Raw genomic sequence first — 22,583 nt, 5'->3', positions numbered from 1 at the left:
TGAAGTTTAATTGAATACCACAAGTATTTGAAAACAATGTAATAATAGGGCTCGATAATATGTCATTTCAATAAATTGAAAATCTATTGACCTTATATTATTGCTTTCATCGCATTTCCGTATAATCAATTTTGTCAATTTTCCGCTAAACAAATCTGCTCGGCGTACCGAAAAGGACACGGCAAATTTCCCCAACGCAAATTTCTATTATAATAATTATTTAACCATTTTTGTCGCGCTCGCGAACCTAATCAAATAACGCAAAATAATACATAAACAATTTATCTTCCATTATATGGCAAGCCATTGCGTTTCACTATCGAGCAGTTCGCCTAGCGCCCATTATATCTAATTAAAACGCAGAAAATATTTATTAGATGCATAAGTTACTGTCACTTTTCTCTTGAGATAATTCAGGTGCCCTAAGCAGGTGTAACCTATATGAAATTGCCGATTGCGTGGCTGGCCTGCATAGTCGTCCCACGTATGGGCGGGGTTGAGTGATCCCAGACCTCTCTCGCACACAAAATACAAATCTTATTTTATTTAATACTATAACGAAGAAACACATAACACATAATTAAGCAATTGCAGAATTGCAGAAAAACGTAAGCAAATTTAAATAATATTAAAAGTAATAATAATAACAATAATAGTTTCTTTGTTGTTACGACATAATCAGTAAAAGTATCAGCAACATTACAGGCAAAAGCGAGGTAAAAATTCAATTTAGAAAAGATTCTGGTTCATCCCTCATATGCCAAAAACGCAAAAGGTATCCTCTACAAGAAATAGAAAGTACAAAATGAGAGAATAAAAGAAAATTAGTCAGTTAACTTAAAGAAAACTCTTTATAATATTAATTAAATTGAATTAAACAGTCACTCATGCAATATCAACTCAAAATAACCTCGCGTTTTTCGATTGTTCGCGATATTGATAAATTGTAAAAGATAACTTTTATAAGTAAAACATTTTTCGTAGTAGGCTGTGATAGAGAGTGGAACAGATATGTAACAACAAAATTCTATGTAGATAGGTGTAGTTAACTGAAATAAAATAATTTTTAACTTTTATGAATATAATGTCAACATAATTCAGACCAAACATGTATGATTTGTCGAAGGTTATGGCAAAAGTCATATATTTACCAACTCTGATAATCAGTTTTGCTCAGCAGACTTTAAAAATGTTGGTTAGTTTGGTTAGACTTTAAGCAAAAAGTGTTTAAGCAGAGTATTTGGGGATTTTATAATATCTTTCTTAATGTTATTAAGATAAATTAAAAGATAACCCTTAAAGTATCATTTCGAATTTTTCCAAATATGTGATGAAAAATAAAAAATGAATTTTATGCTTTCTCCACTTGTAGTGGAATAAAAATTATATAAAAAAAGCAGCTTTAGTCTATACACTAATCAGAAAGATAATTTTATAATTCGTCATAATATATAAGCTTTTAAAATTAAGATTTTTACTGTTTTTTTGTTGAGATTTTACTGTAAAAAGTTTCAATTTGAGATTAAATGAAACTAGATCTATATTCCGTGACCATACCTACTTTTATCGCAAAAAAGTTTTCTGGGTAAACTTAGTACATAACTAGAAAATTTTCCTTTTTCAACTGAACCACCATTACTTTCAATGCCTATGGACAAAGTGTAATTTCCAATTTTTTTATTATTCCACTTTAAGTAATAAATTGTACCAAATAACAAAGCGGCCACCACGTCCTACTGACACAAAATATTAACGAACTAGAATCTACTTACCCAGGCATTAAAAAAGAACTCGTCGAAGCTGTTCGCGACCCCTTTAACACTCGCGGAATCTCCGGAGGCGCGAAGAAACAACGTCAGACTATTTAGAGTTTCTTCACCGACCTTCCTGGTCCAAGAAAGAAGCTGAAAGAAAAAAAATGCCATAAGAATACAGACACAATGCCGGTATGGCTGGCGCATGTAAAACCGTCAGTTTCACACGGAATAAGCAAACACAATCGAAAACATTAATTAGAAAATAACGTCTTTAAGTAGGATTGAGTTATTGTAGGTAATTGGTGCAGATTTACAGTGCGAAACAAAAGTTATCGACCTTTTCCATCAAAACTAATATCGATAAAGATATTTTTAGATTTCATCATTTCGGTAATAGTCCGGGAGCCCTGGACCTTTTTTCAAAATGATAAGCAACAAGCTAATGCTTTGGAAATCGTTTCATTTCATCAAGACGCCCAACCTTTTTCTCTACGAAAATTGTTGTATCAGGTAGCTAACTATACACGCAGGTATAAAATCATGTCCATTTAGTTACCATACCAAAATGATCAGCAACAGTTTAGTTTTTAGTTAAATCTATAGATATTGAAATATATAATTTGCAATTAAATTTGGCCTACAAACAAATAGGCTTGGTATAGGGTGGCCACCCACTCAAAGTTGTATCTATTATTTATTTATAAAAAGTGATGAGCAACATGCTAAATTTTTTACTGTAGCTTGCTAATAATTTTTATAAAAAAATGATCACATCGTCCTACAAATAAACTGGTAGGATTTTTCAGTGATACACTTTAGAGTTGTTGTACAAAACTATTTTTAAAAACCATCCGCAACCGCCTAGATTTTTGTGAGTGGATTCGTTTTATTTTGCGAAAAGTTGCAAAATAGGTAGCTGAAAGAATGAACAGGTATCAAATCATGTCAAATTGATTTTTATGTAAAAGTGATCAGCAACAGCTTATTTTTTAACTAAGTTTTGAGATGATCAGATAAATAATCTAAAACAACAAATGTATGTACATTACTCACGTTTAAGTTAGGGGCAATTTCCGAAATTTTGCAGTGTAGGACTGAAAGCACCTACCATTTTATTTGTAGGACAATGTGATCAATTTTTTATAAAAATTATTAGCAAGCCACAGTAAAAAATTTAGCATGTTACTCATCACTTTTTATAATTAAATAATAGATACAATCCTATACCAAACCTATTTGTTTGTAGGCCAAATTTAATTTCAAATTATATATTTCAATATCTATAGGCAATTTTCGTAGAGGATGATGAAATGAAACGATTTCCAAACAATTAGCTTCTTGCTTACCATTTTGAAAAAAGCACCAGGGCTCCCGGACTATAACAATGTCGCAGCAAATCGAGACAAAATGTAGTAAGAGTAATATTTACAAGCTACGGCAAAGTTTAGCGCGGGAAATAATTTCAAACTTGACACTACAATCTTCAACTCATGGCAGAGCACCTCGGTTACCAACCTTAAGTTCGTTTTACTTTGGCAACACTACACTAAATCATTGAAGGTTCTGTTTCTGCAAGGAAAATTTGAACTTTAAAGTCAGTTCGATAAATTTATTAAGTTATGTGTTTATTGGCTTTTTTGTTTTTTTATAAACGCCACTTTAGTCAAACAAGCGATTGAAGACCGTGAGTAACGAAACTTGATCGGTGTACAGTCGGTTAGAGTATAGGGAGAAAAAAAAATATTGCCAGTGCAACTTTGGTGTGTCGTAGCAAGTTTCAAGTGAGGGTTAAGAAAGTCACAATAAAAGAAAGTACAAGTTTATAGCATATTATGCAACGCGTCCGGTAACCTGCATTCGAGTCACGAGTTTATTTGACAACAGCGTAAGCTTGGATTCTTGACTGAAACAGTTTCATTTAGCCAAGTTCGACTCAACAAAAACCGACGCAGGAGGAATCCAGAAGTTTTGCAAAAAGTAAAAGTTTCTCCTTGGTTGTTAAGTTCCCAAATAACGCAAGAATAAGATTTTACTCGAAAAGAGTTGCTACTTCATATTTGTCAGTACAAGTATGTGTGCTGGCATGCAAAATCATACACTAGTTTCTTACTTGCAATGAAAAAATAAATCACCACCTTTGCTTTCTAACGAACGTTTTGAAGATACAGTATCAAGTGAAGAGTACAGCTATAAATCAGATATTATACTTTCTTATAATGTAATTAAAAGAGCAGTAGATCGTACTATAAAATGGGTAAATGATAAACAAGTACAACCGTCGATTGTGAACATCAGCTGTGGTCTCTGCCATCGTCCATGCTTTCTCGTTACGTTAAGCATAAGTAAAATAAAATAATGAGTTTTGCCTCAATAATGGCTTCTCGAACCATATGAGATGAGAAGATGAAAAAGATACAATTCCCTTAATTGCTTATAGAAAAAAAAAGGCAACTAATGTTGAAACACCACCAAAATTATTATCTATTTACTAAAACACAATTCAGTAATTTAGGTGGATGGTACACTATACAACAATAATAATAAAATACACTACATTTATTTATAGAGGGTATGGTACGTATGCTGCGTTTTTAATACGACCCTAAGAAAAAGCACTGTTACATTTTATCAATAATCTTTTCCACCATAAGGAGTTTTCTGTAATAAAAAGTTTTACGACAATACGTCTTTATATAACCCCATTTAGTAGCTAATTTAAAAGTATATGTACATATATAGTATACTATGCAACAAGTGCGTTAATCGGCATTTGAGTCATTACATTATTTGGCACGAGCGGAGCGAGCATTTAATAAACGAATGACTTAAAAAGTTTACCAAACGTGTTGCACACTACACTTTTTCTACTACCGTTAGTTTTTGGGTGGATTTTTCCAAAACAACACGAATACATTCACTGACATGACTGTCAGAACTGACAAACGTCAAAAGTCAAGCCATGTCGCAAAATCGCCGTGGGACAAGACACTCACGTGGTAAAGTGACGCTTGCAGCACGCTAGATCGGTGTATAATTAGGTATTTTACAGAAGGGAGTAGGAAAACATACATACCACATTATTAATGGAAAATTATAGGCGGTTATGCAATCGAAATTCTTTCCTTTGAAAATCGCTTAAAAAATGAGATAACGGTTACGATTACTGGTCTATCTTCCAGTTCAAAATGTATTTTTCTTCACATATCTCTGTGACTGTCAACAAATTAGAATATACAGAATGATTCACAAATGCTGACTAAAAATTTAGGCTGCGCTTTTGGCGGCAGCTCTTCCTATGAATCTCTTATCTAGAGTGCTTCGTTAAATTTATTGCAAATGTTCTGATATGTTTGAATTCGTAGCTTCAATTTTCCACAGGTTGCTACTCCTTTAAATTTGCATCTAAAAAAATTACATTAATTTTTGAATAAAGTAAGATTTTACAATTTTTAGTAGGCTTGCGATAGTAACTTTGACATTCTGTCATTTTTTTTGTATAATCTAATTAGAAAATAGGACAAGTCCACTATCAAATTTCCAAAACCAATTTTATTCTAGAATCGGAATGTTATTTTAGAGAGTTTCGAAAAACATAAGTAATTTATCGAAAACTTTTTTTAATATATACACTTCTTGTCTTGTTTAACACCCTGTATGAATCTTTATCTAGATAAACAATAGTTTCCTTCCTTCCGACACTTTCAATTCTAACACTTTTCTTTTTCCTGACTCAATTTTAACCATTTTATTTGACACCTGTCATCAATCTGTCGCTCTAAACCATCGCAATGCTGCAATGCCGATACATACATGAGTGCCACACGATCATTTCATTTAAAACCGTCATTTCAAATCGCAACGGACGAACACCTGGTATATAACGCTATGCCAAAAGTAACATCGAGCAAGTGATGATTTACATAATTGCATAGTGCAAGTTGTTTAGAGTTTCAGTCAACTGTGGAAAAGTACGAGCCTTGCACCATACAATTTTCATGGGTTGTTGGTCATTTTTTGCGTTAAACAATGCCGGGAGGTACGTGATGAAACTGACGTGTTGCACAGTTTTAATACGCTAGATGTTCACGTTAAAATGTCGTAGATTTTATCAACATCCTTCGAAGTGACTACGACGTTTTTATTGTCCCTCGTGTTTAAATTTATAATTTGAGTGAACATTTTATTTTTAATTTTTGGTCGGAATAACCAAAAACAATCAAAAATAGACACAACTAGAATGAAACTACAAAATTTGTTAGGTATAAGATTTGCTAGTGCAAAAAAAAAACAACTTAATATCATGGCATATATTTTTCATTCGTATGCATCAAATAGAAATATGTCAATGTGCATTTATTACTACTCTTTTAATTAACAGAGTTTCTTTGACTGCTAATAAGTCTTATTATCCTCGGACGTTTCGGTTCTTTGAGTACGATCGATCAGATGTTTTGGTTAGTTTAGTCACTTATGTCACTTTGACATTTGTGAGTACTGATGTTCCACTTGTGGCAAATCGAACTAGTGAATAGAGTGGTGTTTATCAAATTTGTTGCATAATTTTCATAATTTCAAATTTTGGTTACATCTATACATATTTGAAATTTAAAAAATATTCCTACTTTCGTAGCGTTGACAATTCTACTTAAATCATGAAACTTTTGAAATTCTAAATTGAAGCTTGGTCTCGTTGAAAAAAGAATTTTACCTTAGTGATGCCTCTAGAAAGGCGCTTTTTAATATTAAAAATTTTAATATTAAAAATTAAATAAAATATTACTTTTTTTCCACTAAAATATGAAATAGACTTCACCAGGAAAAGAAAAGTGTAAATGTAACGTGAACTGTTTTGAAATATATTTTTTTTAATTGTGGATGAAGATAAACAAACCAAAATTTGGCAGTTTCAACGAAATATATTTATTATCACGTTTTTGCGTCAAATGTAATTTTTTGTAATCGAACACTCTGTATTTCATAGTAGAAATGAGTTAATCCCTTCTATCGAATGGTTAACATTACATTGTCATCTACCTAAATAAGCCAACCACAGCTAACCAAAACTAATAACAATATCTTAACAGTAAAAAAATAAAAAAAATAAAAAATAAAAAAAAATAATAAAATAAAATAAAATAAAAATAAATAAATAAATAAAAATAAAAAATAAATAAATCAACGGTAAATAAAATAAAAATAATAATAATGTTGGACATTGAAAAGGAGAAGTATATCCCTCGGTATATCAAAGGTCTGTGGTTCATCATCATTTCCTTCAACTGTCGAAACTTCAAACGCATTTTTCAGAAAATTATGAATTTTAATTAGTTTCGGGACCGATCTATGGGTGATTCTGTTTTAACTGTGATTTTGTGTGTCTTGTATTGTTTGTTCTCACTGTTCAATGTCAGTGTACCAGTGGGTCATGTCCATTTCTAAAATTTAGCTATAAATTTTTATTTTATTTTTTGTCGCAATAAATATATGTCATCTGAGTACAATTTGCAAACATAGAGTTGATAAAATAGTGGAAGGAGTTTATATAATTTCAGAACTCAAACTTCTTTTATGTCAGTACCATGTTATATTAGTACCATGGAATGAAAAATTTGAAATTTGATTCTCGTTCTTGATGCTTTGAAGTAGTAGTAAAATCGTTGCAAAGTTTTATTATTACTGTAAAGTAGATGCACAATATGCGCAAAAAAATTAAAAAGTTTAGTTTTCAAATCTTAGCAGTATTAAGTAAAAAAGTTATACTTACCACGGAATCACCCATATTCCTTTGTAGTACCTATTTTATGGCAACGGGAGGTTTCGCCAAAATGTCAATAAACCTCAGAATAAGGCAATCCCTGCATAATTCACGCAACATAGAATAAAATATTTAGTTTTATAGAAGCGCAGCCCGATAGCATAAATCTTAAATGGATAAAACCCCATTATTTATCGATCGAACCGTCAGCGGAGCTTTACGTTGAAGGCACTATATTCGCGAGGATTAAATGCGGTAAAAATCCAAAAGAAAGCCGTTTTGGCAATATGTTATCATTAAGGATTGGCCACGAGTTTTGTGCATGGTATTTCATGCGGCGAAACATTTTCACGCAAATTAAACATAAATTCTCCGCCACACACACGGATGGATTCGATAATGTTACCAAATTCGGAACAGGAAGATATTTACATAATGTATTCAATTTCGTGAATAAAATATTGCAGGCAGAGTCACAAAACTGTGCAGATTGTTCGCAGGAAATATTCGAACATATCCTAGTTCTCATACCGGGAAATAAAAAGTGCTCATTAGAGATACAAAAATGCGTATTTATGAAATATACTTCTTTACATTGTTCTGAAAATCAAAAACCCGAATTTTTGAAATTAGGGAACAGCGCTGAAACAGGAAGAAAGGATTCTATAATGCCAAATTTCTCAACAGGATTTCCCTTCATAATACATTATAAGTTTGATAGTTGACTGAACAAAAAAAATGTTTGTGGTTTTTACCTTTTACCTTGTTTTGCTTATTTATTTCTTCCACTGCTACTATTATTGTATTGTTATATTATATTTTTAATTCTTGCAGAACTTCCATTTAAATTGAATTAAGTTTTTTTTTATAGTTTTTCAATGTCTTAAACATTCCCGCAACAAACCTAAAAACTATTCTCGGAGGAAAAATAGTAATATAATTATGACGGAGAATAGCGGTCCAATAACTAGTACCAACATTACGGATGAAAGATTGACGTCGAACAAAAAGATGATGATTTCGTACATAACAGAACAGAACCTTTGAAATTTTCGCTTTCAATCTCAGTCTTCAGAGGATGATTAAATAATATTTAATTCTACTTAATTTTAAGTGCCCAAACACTGATTGTAGTCTCTAGTAATATTGTTTATTAAATTTCCTAGACTATATTGTACAATGATGTTCAATATCCCATGCAGCTGATAAATCCAGAAAAGCCAAGGCGTAATTTCTTCGAAATTTAGAAATGGTTGATGATAAAACGTCCCAGTCACCTTCCCCAAAATGTTTCGAATATTGAATTTTGAATAAATTCAGTCTGAATAAAATTTTCGAATGCGCGAACCAGAGTCGACGAATATTTGGATGGTATTTTTGCCCCGCTGGTCAGCTAGGTCACCGGACATTACACCCCTTAATTTTTTCTTGTGGGATGGGAGGTGAACGTATTAGAGGATAAGCAGAGAACATTCCACGATATTGATTACTTGGAAGCATTATAAAGCAGTGCATCCAGCAAATTATTCCTCATATGAACCGAAACTATGAGGCACGACGATAACTAGATTTTTGAGTTTGAGAAGTTGGACACATCATAGAAATTAGAGCACTTAAATTGTAATAGTATTTTTATCCATTATAGAAGTAATTTTCTATAGTAGTGTTTTAATTGAGTGATTGTTAATTGTTTTTATTATAGCACACTCAGTATGTTTTTACGACTGTTAGTTTTGGCATTTATCAATTTTAAACTCTGTACTTTTTGAAGAAAGCCTGTATGTCATATACATATACATACATATACAGAGTTTATGGAGAATGACTTTAGGTAAAAACCTGAAATATTGGTTACATGCGGCGTTGCCAGATATACTCGTAACGTAAAAACCTTTCCTTTTTTAAATGGAACACCCTGTATATTATTACATTTTCAGATTCTACGAAATATTCTGGAACTTTTTTATATAACATGTACCATACGGAGATACAAAAATACCTTTTAAGAAATTTGGCAACAACAACACTTGAATTTTTGGTTGCCTATTAAATTGCTTATCGCGTACAGGGCGTTCATAAGATAAGGCCCAATTGGCAAGATATGAAAACCCATGTTTAAATTTAAATGGAACGCCCCATATTTTATATTGGCACGTAAATGAGTGATTAACTTGTCACCTCAAAGTACCAAACTATGGTATATCTTTTTCCAAAATAAATAAGAATTAAAAGTTCAGATTTTCACGAAATTATATATTTTCACATGACAATTGTTTCGACAACACCGTGTTTTTATCAAATGTAATATTTACAAACTACCTGGTACTATATATACTGAAAAATGACAATAAAACCTTAATGTTGTTGTGAGAAAGAAAGAAACGCATTAACGAAACATTAATTAAGGTTTTATAGTCATTTTTTCAATATATATAATAGCAAATAGTTTGTAAATATTACATTTGATAAAGACACGGCGTTGTCGAAACAATTGTCATATGAAAATATATAATTTCCCGAAAATCTGAACTTTTTCATCAAGTAAAAACCACCTCTGTTCAATTATATCTTTTTTCATTGGTTTTCGAATTATAAGCAAGAAAATAAAATATTGCAATTAAAACGAATTAAATTAATCACATTTCATCTGAGTAGCAGGCTCTGAACGGCCACGGTGACGTTTCATGTAGAAAAACAACTGACATGTCTAAATGCTCTAAATTTCTCATTTTTACGCATTTTCATGGTTAAAAGTTGCATTTATTTGAGAAAGCAAGATGGCACATAATTTTATTTAAATTATGGTGAGTGTCAAATAATTGTTTCCAGAACGGGCGGTAGATTTAATGAACAATTTCCGCATTTTTCACCAATGTATCAGAAAAAGTTTAAAAGAATTGAAACACATTTTCGAAACCTAGAAAGAAAGTCAGAACAAAAGGAAACCAAAGTTTTAGCATATTTTTACGCATTTTCACATGCGTTTATTCCGAGTGCTAAATATGATTTAGGCATATTTTATTTGTCAGTGAAGAAACATAACATGCACAATTACGAAATAATTACATTACAATCTTTTCTCCCTCGTGATGCAGCATTACGCGTAGAGGTTTGTAGATGATATTGGTTAGAATACAAGAATATCGAAAAATTTTCAAAAGAATTATTTGGAGTCCAAATTTTCAAAAGAGGGTGAGTATTTTTAACATAAGGAATAATTATTTTTAGTCACAGAAAATCCAAAATTTGTACAAAAAAAAGCGATTTCAACTTACATTTACTTTCATTTTAATTCGCTTTAATTTAATTTAATATTTTGTTTATTAGATATACTACAAATTGGTACTTTTAGATGGCCAATTAATTGCTCATTTACGTGCCAATATGGGGTGTTGCATTTCAAATTCCCATGGATATCTTGCTAATTGGGCCTTATCTTATAAACTTCCCCTCCTATATTATGATAACACAATTTAATAGGGAACCTCAACCAAAAATTCCAGTGTTTAGCTGCACGGGTTGCGAACGACAAATTATTATTTTATATCGGGTTGTTTCTTGCAAAATTTCTTAAAAAGTCTTTTTAATCTCCGAAAATATTCAAATACATGTTACAAAAAAGATTCACAGAATTTGAAAATGTAATAATGTACAGGGTGTTGCATTTAAAAAAAAAGAAAGTTGATATACGTTACGAGTACATCCGCAACACCGCATAGCAAAAAATATTTTACATAGGTAGCTCATATTCGCTTACATAGGTAACCAACATTTCCGGTTTTTACCGTCATTTTCCATAAACGTCTAATAGGAAGAGAAGCTTCTTTTGGTAAAGTTAATTATCAAAAATTTAAGAAGATACAAAATAGTTTCGAAATTTAAGTTACTTTCTTATTCTAGAATCAACTGTGCTTTGAATTTGACATTTCTGCGGTGTAATCCACGACAAACGTATTTCATTAGATGTCTAAGAAATTTTGTACTTTCAGTTCCGGTAAAATCCGGCTGCGTGTTAGAACTTTAATCCACTCTGTGTAGGTTTGTATGTCACGTAATAGCGTTCACGTTTCAATTTGTGTTTATTAATCGAAACCTTCCGCATTTTCTCGTCTTCCATTAATTCACGCTTATAAGATACGTACGAATATATGAATATTCAAGATTGGTTCGCCTCTTTGAATATCGAGTCCAGGTGTCAGATTTTTATCCCACAACGGTCCAGGAGTAATCTCTTGAACTCGCGCAATTAGTCTAAAACTGTTACAAAATAATTGCCTTAGAGATAGGTAAGTAAACAAGTTTATTAATTAAATCAATCATATCGCATGGTCGATCCGCGGCCGATTCGATGACTCGGTTGCCGAGTGCATTTATTTAAGATGTTAAACGACATGGGAAATGAAAGTGTGCCCGATTGTTCACCTGTTTCATCGTATTCTGAAAATTATCATGTCGACAATGTATACGCAGGTTCCTAAACCACTCTAAATAAGGTCGACCAAATGCCGTAGAAATTTTGTATCGAAGCCGAAATGTTAGCGTATTGATTTCACACCGTGTAACGTCTTTAAAATAATCACATTTTCCATTTCATAATTTTATATAATTATAGCAATTAAGAGGACGTTTCATGCACGTTTTGACCTGCACGAAATCAAATTTCATTTTGCTTTATTAGATACCGCGGCAAGAGAGGTTTTGTTTAATTATTTCAGACGTAAATGTTAGGTGACGTTTTGCTTTGATTCGACAATTACGGGAGACGTTTCCTCGAGTTTTGTGGAGTAAGAGAAATCTATCATCTTCACGAGATCGATTATTACCTTATTGGAAACATGAAACTTATTATATTTACACGTAATGCACTTTGAAGGAAACGCAGTTGATGAGCGAATCAATTATTAACTGCGCTCTTTTAAAATATTTGCACTTTCTTAAAAGATAAACAATGAAAAGATTGTAAGTTAATGGATTTGAATTTTAACCATTTTGGAAATACCAAAGGAAAACATCAACCCACTCGTATGTGCATCATATTTAACCTATTAAAAACCATACGCTTGATTTATTAAATATGATCAAAAATAACTGTTTGAAGATGGCCATTACAAACACAAAGACTTTTAAATAATTTCTAACCTATAATGCCAAATTAGTGAATTACCATAAACATTTGCAGCCTTATACAAGACTTAATCAATTTTACAAAGAAATCGTTATGGTGTACTTCAAGGTTCCATACAGGCCCGGTCCTTATTCTATTGTATTGTATCTATAGGGTGGAGCGTCGAGTTACTTCTATTACTTTTTGCAGATGAAACCTTGTCAGAAAAAAATGGCCATAGCTCAGGAAAATTGAAAACAAAATTTAAAACACTTGAAAATATTGAGAATATATGTATAAAATTTTTACGATTGCTTGATACATTGAGACAATGCAAGTGCTTGCGCACTTCTCTATGCAAAATTCCCACTAAAAGCAAATATTAGTAGTTTCATAAAACGAGATCATTCCCTATATAGTAGTAGAACCTGTCAACTATAGAGAAAAGTAACAAAGGTTATTTTTGGGAAACCAATAACTTATTTGCCCAACCTTCTTCCGACATTTTTAAATTCGTCGTGTATTTTACAGAAATCAATTTAATGTCAGAGTAACCGCAGTAACCGGTTACTGTAAATGATAAAGCAGAGCGGATATAAACCCAATTTGAAGCAAAAATATGTTTGTTTAGTGGTTCTGACTAATATTTATGTATGTACGTGTGTTGTTGCTGTGAATTTTCTTAGACTAATAACATTACATCACTATTCTATTCTATTCTAGCGATACAATAGAAAAGCAATGAAAATATCTTTGAAGTGCATAAAAATGGGTTAAAATGATCGCAGTGGTTTACTTTACATCATTCTGACCTCTTTCTTTGGCAATCGAAACAATTCAGGTGAAGAGTTCCCTTACAATCCGACCCTTGTTTCTTATTACTTGTTGTCTTATTATTGTTACTTATATCTAATATATTCTCTGAAAGTGCTACGAAAAGGTTTATGAGTTTCCTGATGAGGTTTGTTGGTGTCTATAGGTGGCAGATCACAGCTATTTTTTTTTTTCACAGAAACCTATAACGTATTATTTTCTCCTTTATAGTATATCATGCAACAATTGCGGTAAACGGCATTTGACTCACGAGTTTATTTGACACGAGCGGAGCGAGGGTTTAATAAACGGGTGAGTTAAACAGTTTACCGAACGTGTTGCATACTACAACCGTTAGTTTTTAGGTAAATTTTCGCAAAACGACACGAATACATTTACTGACAAACGTCAAAATTCAAAGCGGGGGAAATATCTCCGAAAACATTCGATTGCTCCCAAATCCGTGCGGTAAAATCCCGGAAATGTCCGAAGTGGTTCGGATCCGTGGGAAACGAAACTGACGTGGCAAAGTGACGCTTTCCGTGTCCTAGATCGGTGTGTAATTGAGTATTTTACAGATGGGCGTAGAAAAAAATATCTGAAAGCATCCGATTGCTCCCAAGCCCGTGCGGTAATATCGCGGAAATGTCCGAAGGGACTCGGATCCGCGGGAAAAGAAACTCACGTGGAAAAGTGGCGTTTTGCGCTTGCTAGATCGGTGGATAATGAGGTGTTTTACAGAACGATATAGAAAAAATATAAGACGATACTTAACTGCTTACACAATCACGGTTAAATGATATAAAACGCTAAGTACAACCTATTCTTTTAGAATATCATTAGGACTTTTTTTTACAATAATTTCAAATATTTTCGTGATACCGAACTTGTAACGCTGAATGAATTCTTGAAAGACAAATCTACCTACATTTAGTCAACAGATGTGCAATAGAAAAGAAAAATCGTCTACATGTTTTATTGACCTTGCAAAAATCACTTGTAATTATCACTACAGTCTTTCGGATTAAGTAGAGCTCTGGTTTGAGCATGCAGATGGTCCCCTTGCGTGGAAGTTCGCATTTATTTATGCAAATATAATTTGTAGTGTTGTCGGCCGCGAGATAACCAAGAACGATACGTCAAAAAGCGTGTGCATCCACCTTGATAAAGTACCCTAATTAATATTTATTCTTTCTCGGTGAAATTTTTGGCAGTAAAAGTTACCATGCGTTGGGTGGTCCGTCAAAAGATGTATCCGCAAAATTCACCTTTAATGAGACATAATTGGTCGCCGAGCGACTTCCAATCTTTAAATAAAAAAACTATGTACCAACCGAAGTAATCGCGAACTACCATCATTCCTAAAGCAAATTATCTTCATTTCGGGAGTCCGACCCGCAAATGGTTTAAAATAAAGAATTTTTTATGCAGTTATATTGTTAACGGGGCCATTATATTCTGAAAACGAGAAACGTTTCACTTAAACAAGGTCGAATCCCGCATGAGAACTTAAAAATTTGGACCTCCCTAGTGTTTAAAGCTGCTTAGCAATCAAATCAAAAAACAGAAATGTTGCTAAAATGTTGCGAAATTTTGAAAATTTTCTTGTTTTGTTGTATTATGAAGTGTATAATATTCTGCAAATAACAGGAAAATAAATACTGAGGATAAACACTTATTTAATATTCAGTTAAAATTAAAGTGCAAAACCTGTACCTAACGGTTTCGTTTTTGTTGGTTTGTTTATTCTAGATTCGTCAAGAAAGATCCTGCGTTTTTCTATAGTAATAAAATTAAATTGATAGAAATTTTTATTTATATTTATTATTATCAGATAATCATCAGTTTCTATAATTGATTTTTAAGCCGATAGTTTCTGACGGCTAAATGAAGATTGTCAAATGCAGATAGTAATTTTGGAATGACCAACTCTCAAAAGTCGTAACGTTATGTATCTATTTTTTTCATTTTTTAATGTTTTCATTGGGACAATCTATTAGAGGTTACTTTGCAAAATATATGGTAATAACATTTGATATAAAAATTAACACCAACTTGATATATTTCACTGCAATATTATTCTAAAGCAATTCGAAGCGAAGAATAAATTGACTGCCTAAATAATTCTGCTACAAATCAAACAACAGAAATGTTGCTAAAAGGAAAAAAATGCGAAACTTTCTTGTTTTGTTGTGTTAAGAAGTGTAAAGTCTGCAAAAAACAGAAAAATAAATACCGAGGAAAAACACCAATAATATTAAATTAAATTTAAAGTGCAAAGTCAAACATGTGCATAATTCTGCTACAGATTGATTACAGATTAGTAAAAAGATTCAGAGAAGCACAGGAAATTTCCAAAAATAGAAAATTATATAAATAGAAAAGTCTCAATCTGATCTCAAAAACTATCTTTAAAAAAAGCGCTCCCATAACTTATCTGATCGCGTATATATATTCTGAGACTGATGACTTCTACAAAAAATTCTACAAAACAGCTCCTAGATTTTTGATAAGCAAAAAACAGCCTGACCTTCATTAGTAATGTATGTCTTCACTATCGATCAAAATATAGAGGTTTTCAATCTTTGACCATTTTGAAAATGATAATGGTAGTAAAGATATCGCAATGTGGTTTTTGTGTAAGTCAATTTTGCTCAATCTAGTTTAGTAATATGAGGTTAGCGCCAAAATTTCGCGGCTTGGCATAGATGAAGCTCCAATATCACGATAAAACCTTGTCTTCTTTTAAATATATATCTTAGTGGGCTGCGAAAAAAAAATTGAAGTCTTGCGTCAAATAGTTTTTTATTGACAACATTTTAAACAAGTCCGACAAAAATGTCGCAAATAACGCAAATTGAGTAAAGAGCAATCATAAAATTTTTGACAAAAGAGGGGTTAGCACCTAAAATTATTAAAAAAGGCTGGATGGTGTGTAGGGCCAAAGTTCTCCTTCGTATTCTGTAGTGAAAGACTAACCAAAACATTTTCGAATGGGGCGGGAGTCCCTTGAAGATGATTCAAGAACTGGTCGACCAGTGGAGGTCATAACGGAAGATATTGTTGCGATTGGAAGAAGTGGTATTGAATGATCGACGTTTAAAGGTCAAGGAAATCTCAGAAATTACTAAGCTTTCTGGTACGTGTTCGTCGAATCCTGCATGATCATTTAGGTATGCATAAGGTTAGGGCAAAATGGGTTCCTAAAAACCTTTCGGCTATTCAAAAACAACGCCATGTCGAGTGCGCGCGGTCTTTTTTGGAACTCTGTGGGTCGGAACCGAAGCCTGTGATAGAAACTATTGTGACGGAAGATGAAACTAATGTTCTCTATTATGACCCTCTATCAAAAAATGAATCAATGGAGTGGCGTCGTAAGGGTGAAGCCCCTCCATGAAAATTCAGAGTTTGCCGTCAACAAAAAAGGTGATGGCCACGATCTTTTGGGATTGTGAAAGAATTCTTTTGATAGATTTTAAAGAAACTAATACCACTGTGAATGGTAAATATTACGCAACATTATTACATAAATTGCGAGAGTGCGTCGAGGAAAACTGACCAGAGGCGTGCGTCTTTTGCACGATTATGCACCTATCCATACTGCTGGTGTTGCACAAGCTGCCATTTTAGAGTGTGGGTTCCAACAGATAGATCATCCTCCCTATAGTCCAGACATGGCCCCCAGTAACTATTATTTGTTTGGATATTCGAAAAAAGACTTACGTGGACGGCGGTTTAACGATGAAGTTAAGTTGAAAGAGGCTGTTTTAGCTCACTTTGCAGACAAAGCAAAAGAATATTTTTTTAAAAGGATTGAGTTGTTAATAAAGAGATGTAGTAAGTGTATTGAAGTTAAGGGGGATTATATTGAAAAATACTTAAAAATTGTTACTCTACTTTGTTTCTTTCATATTCAGGCGCTGCCCTCGTAGCTACTAGTGTAGCTACTCTTCATGTGAATTTTTCGTCCAGAAGAAATATACTAGAACTTGTACAACCCGGTTTGAAAAATTTGCTTTTCTCTATTCTAACACTTCACTTACGACCAACACGAAGGTCACAATTTCAAAATCATTTTAGGTTTATTTGGTGCATCTTTTTGAATAACTAACAACCTACACTTCATCACGTTTACCTTAAGGATATATTCCGCTTACGTTTATTTGCATAGTGCCTTGCTATTCCATGACGAAGTCATCTGATCAAAAAGGACTAAACCATTGCACAACACATATAATTTACAGCTTTCAATTTAAAAATTTAAGTTAGCGAAAACAAATCGTCGAAATGTGCAACAGTAGGGTACGACTGCACTAACGAAAAACTGAACGATATAGCACGCTCGCACGAGAGTAATGCAAATGCAATTTTTCCGAGACAGCCGGCTAATTATCTGTGGTATGTCTGGTATTGTAGTAAAAATTAATTGCTGGCTTTATTTTTCAAATGAATCCTCGATAAGCTGTTTTCCGAGAACTTTGCTGAGTATTCATGTATGATCTATCGACACTAAAATGCTTGGTTGTTTAATTTAAATAATTTATTTAATATATAATGGATTAGGATTTCAGAGAAAGTCGAATAATTTTAATTTACTTTAAATAACATACTTTGCATTGAATAAAACTCAGGTTTTCCAAATAATCCAAATAGATAATACTATCAAGTTGTAATGTACACAACAAATTAGTTTCTTCTGTGGTCAAGGGCGGCGCTGAAGTAACACACTGACCACATAAAATATTTAATGAATTTATGTCCTTTACTTTCTTTTATGTGGATGTGGATTGGATCTTTCTTTAGAATTTCAGGTAATGGCGAATAATTTTTTTTTAATTTTTTTTTTTAATTTACTAGCTTCAAATTGACCGCCTAGGAGATTAGTTACCGATAAAAGGTTTTCCGAGTATTCATGTATGAGGTGTCAGCATTAGACTGTTGGTTCATTTAATTTAATAAATGTATTTTCAAATATAAGTACTTCATTGATAAGAATATTTAATACAGCATATTCTACATTGAATAAAACTCAGCTTTTTCAAAAAATCCACAGCCAAGTAGATCTTATCAGGTTCTAATGCATATTCTAGTTTCAAATTAATCGCCTATAAGATTAGTTTCTCTTGCAGCCAAGGCTGGGGCTAGCGTAGCAGTCACTGATAAACTGTATTCCGAGAATTTTGCTGAGTATTTATATATCATTTTTCAGCATTGGAACGCTTGTTTTGTGTGAGTATTTAACACATATTGGATTTTTCTTTAGGATTTCAGGTAATGTCGGATTAAACTTAAACATAAATAAAAGTCAGCTTTTTGAAATAATACAAAAGCAAATAGATAATACTGTTTAAATCTTGACTTTCTGGTTCTTTTGGTAAGTCACACCTTATTAAGTTAACATCGCTTTTCAAGTTGTAATTTGCAACGTCGGCATAGCTAATATTGTTATCTTGGATATGTGACAATTTTGAATCATTAGAGTTATCGCTAAAACACACTCGCTTTTTACACGACACTTAATAAGAAATTGTCATCTCGACAACATAACAGCATTTTATACTTTTAAATGCTTCAGATACATAAATTTAAAATCGCTTATATTGATGCCCAATAGAGACAGATATTGCTAGTTTATAACGCGGGAGTATATATCTACGTACTTTAAAGGAAAATATAAGCGATCGATCTTTCCTTACCTAATAATTTATGGAGGTTGAATTGAGCTTTTTACGAGTTTTTATAATTAAGAGAAAAACAGGTAACTCATCCGCCAAGTCGTCCCGTGCAACAGCGATATAAAATTAATTCGAGCCATATGTAGATTTCGCACATAAAGTAATGTAGTTTTCCATGTTTGTTAACAATTAACTGAATGGGAATGGCAAGTGGGGTCCAATAAAATTCATAGAAACTGACTGTAAGGAGGTACTATGCAAAAATTAACCTTCTTTAATATATTTTATGTTGGATTTGACTACGATCGTTATTCTTCATCAGAAATCTGTGGATTTTTTTTTAGGGTGCGGAGGGGACTTGACTGAGCAATGAGTAACCTTCAGGATTTGACCTAGAAACTTAATATTTGAAATCTATTCTATTAAACTTGCAATCGTTTTTTTTTTATATAAAATCTACGTGAAAAGATTATTGAGTAAGCAACAATTATTGACTGATACTTATTGAAAATAACTAATTTTTTTGTATGTAGTGTTCGTAGCACATTTGTTCGAGATTTTAATCAAACAGAACTGACAACACTGTCACATCTCGACGGATCGTATAAGTTAAGGTAATATTTACTGTGTCAAGACATAATAAGTTATTAATATTCCACGCTAACGTTCCGCAATCTATCTTTCAGACTAATTTATTTACATTTTCCGAGAAATATGTAGACTATTTGTCGGAACATATCAATTTCGTCACAATTTTTTCCACGCGGAGATTAAAAGGCGACCCACTCGGCTCTTATAACGGAATGCCAATATTTTGATCTAGATAATGAGCATAATTTATAGACTGCGTTCTTTTTTTTTTGAGACATTGCTGTATATGTCACAATGTACGTTGCGGAATCTGAGGCAACATGCCCCACAACCTCAGGGAATCGACATTTGCGTTATGGAGGAATTGATATTGACCGTACATATATTATAATATCTGAACTATTTGTATAGAAATTAGGATAATGGTTCTACTAACCTCGTCCGCTTCCTCCTGTAGTGTTCTGAACCTAGCCAACTCTTTCAGTCTCTCCATTCTCTCCAATTTGAGTTGCTCCAATCGCTGCGTGACTCTCTCCACCGCGTTGAACGAATCATAGGCGTACGTCGTGCTCCTTTTTACGTCCTGGCTTCCCGATAGCCATTGGCTACGTTCCGCTAAACTAGTCAAAGTCTTCTTTCCCTCTCTTCGCAACTTCTGGACGGTTTCAGAATCCAAAGCTTTTGAAATTTGCCTAAACACGTTAAGGGCCAATCTCAATATAGAGAATTTACTTCTTTGCAACGAATTGTGAAGCAGTGTCGAAAGAAAGAATGATTTACCGAGCTTAGACTATTTGCTCCAAAACGTCTTCTCCATGGGAACTAAACATTCAGAGTAAATAGTCCAGTATCAAAAAACAATCTAATAATAACACACATCTACAGTGATTTTGGTGTTTGAAAGCAGTTTGCTTGTTTGTATATTTGTATATTGATGATTGTTATTTTGTTAGTGTAATGTTGAAGGATTGAACAGAAAAAATAAGAAACTCAAAACTCAGAAAAGTCTGATTAAAGTTTCCCAAAAGGCACTTTTTTAAACTAAAAAAAATAATTTATTTTAGAAATACCGTTTTTTTTTTTCTTTAATATTTGCAAAAAACCTTACGTGATACAAATAAATGCATAGAATTTTTCAAATCAGCCTACCCAAATTATATGAAATCAGTTGTCAAAATAAAAACATCTGTCAACAAGTTTAATCTTGCAGACATTCCAGAACGATTGTTTTTCATAAAATATAGATCGTTTAACATTTTTTATTTATTTGTTTTTTAGTATCACTTTTCTTGTCCATCATTGTGATTTCTTAAGTTTGATATATCTTCATCATTCGGAATTGCCACCTAAAGGTTTTGAACTCATAATTGCTGGATACGCTATATAATTAACATATTTCAAAAGATTTGATTGTCTGGGTTATGGTGTCAGAATGAAACTCGTAAGTAATGATCCGATATACCTTAATATATATAAAAATGAATAAGATTTAAAAAAAAATAATCGGCTTCAAACGAATACAATTTAAATATGGAATTCGCATTGCAATAAGAGTTCAAGCAGGTAAGAAACAATTAATTTATATAGCCACGTCCTTGTTGAATCCTAAAATGTTCTATAATTTTTACGCAAATAATGAAATATGAAATTACGTACCAGATTTCATCCATCATTTAATTTACTGGTGGAATAAAATTCTCATTCCTGATTAACAACTTATTTTCACCAATCGCTTAAAATATTATTAAGAAACCTGATGTAAATAACATTCTTTGTTGTCGGGAAACAATGAAATTAGTTGATAACAAGCTTTTTCCGGCTTATCATGCTAAACGGATTATGAATCAAATGCATCGACGTAACCGTACGTACCTGCATTGGTGATTCAAAAACCTTCTGGTAATCTGATGGGGTATCTCTTCGTTTCTCAAATGGGAAAGAGTCGCTAGTAGGGACTTTCCCGCCGTCTGGCAAGAGGCCAGAAACGGTTCCAGCTGCTTAAAAAATTCCACCCATTCCAACTGGTCGTGGGTGCAAGATCCTCCACAACTGGCCGGCGCTTGGTCTTTCCTGAGGTATCGATCTATCACCGATTCATCCGCTACAAAAATGGCCTGCAACAATAATCCGACATAGCGAAATAAAATCGTTAGCGGAGTCAACGAACTTGCTCTATGTAGACACATCTGGCAGCGAGGATAGAAAAAAAACCGAGCAAGTCAATTTGCACTTATAATTGGACAGATTAAGTACGAAAAACAAACACCATTTCTCCTCTAAGGTAAACGGCAACACGCTCGCAGCCGAAACGATTTAATACGAATAAAAAATGGGCAAGTGTGAAATTTATAATCAAAGAGAAAACCCCGTACGGCCGGCAATCCTGTCGTATGCGCACTCGTATCAACAAACTCAATTGGAACTTGCAATTAGTCATTTGAATGATAAACAACGTATCGACAAAATGTGCAATTTTACGCTTATTAGAGACCAACCGTATATGATGGAGATTGCACTATAATCAAACAAAACGGAGATACGTCTTATTATTGTCAAAGCTATTTTTGTTCTCAAATTACCGAATTTCCGATAGTATTCTGATATTTTTCTGGATTACTTTAATCTGGGAGCAAGGAGTAAAGCAATGAGGGATAAAACAACCTTCAAGTTATGCGTTCAATTTGTTTCATAAACAAAAATGTTATAAAATAGTTCACAAAAAACAAGTCCATTGTAAGTCAATGTTACTCTCTCTAGTTTAGAAATAGGTTTTTCCTGTAATTACGAACACCCTATTACACTGTAGTTCCTGTTATACTTATAATAGATAACATAAAATTAAATCCAAGGGCTTCGAAACAGGTAATCTGGATGGTCAGTGGCCAAAG

The 22,583-nt window shown here is 32.9% G+C and overlaps 1 protein-coding gene across 1 annotated transcript in view; it reads right to left on the bottom strand.

Annotated features, from left to right (window-relative positions):
* The window catches only part of LOC132697828 (uncharacterized), a 381,002-nt gene that overhangs the window by 10,097 nt on the left and 348,322 nt on the right, over positions 1–22,583 (bottom strand). The window contains exons 10-12 of the mRNA XM_060663502.1: positions 21,568–21,809; positions 20,132–20,387; positions 1,773–1,904 (exon numbers count right to left, since the gene is read on the bottom strand). Coding sequence (XP_060519485.1) covers positions 1,773–1,904; positions 20,132–20,387; positions 21,568–21,809 — 630 coding nt within the window. The remainder of the gene's footprint in view (positions 1–1,772; positions 1,905–20,131; positions 20,388–21,567; positions 21,810–22,583) is intronic.

This window comes from Cylas formicarius, unplaced genomic scaffold, assembly GCF_029955315.1.
Source record: "Cylas formicarius isolate icCylForm1 unplaced genomic scaffold, icCylForm1.1 PGA_scaffold_2__14_contigs__length_35257938, whole genome shotgun sequence".
In the NCBI taxonomy this organism is placed as follows: domain Eukaryota; kingdom Metazoa; phylum Arthropoda; class Insecta; order Coleoptera; family Brentidae; genus Cylas; species Cylas formicarius.
Note: the sequence above shows the minus strand (reverse complement) of the source record. Positions and strands in the feature narration are given on the sequence as shown.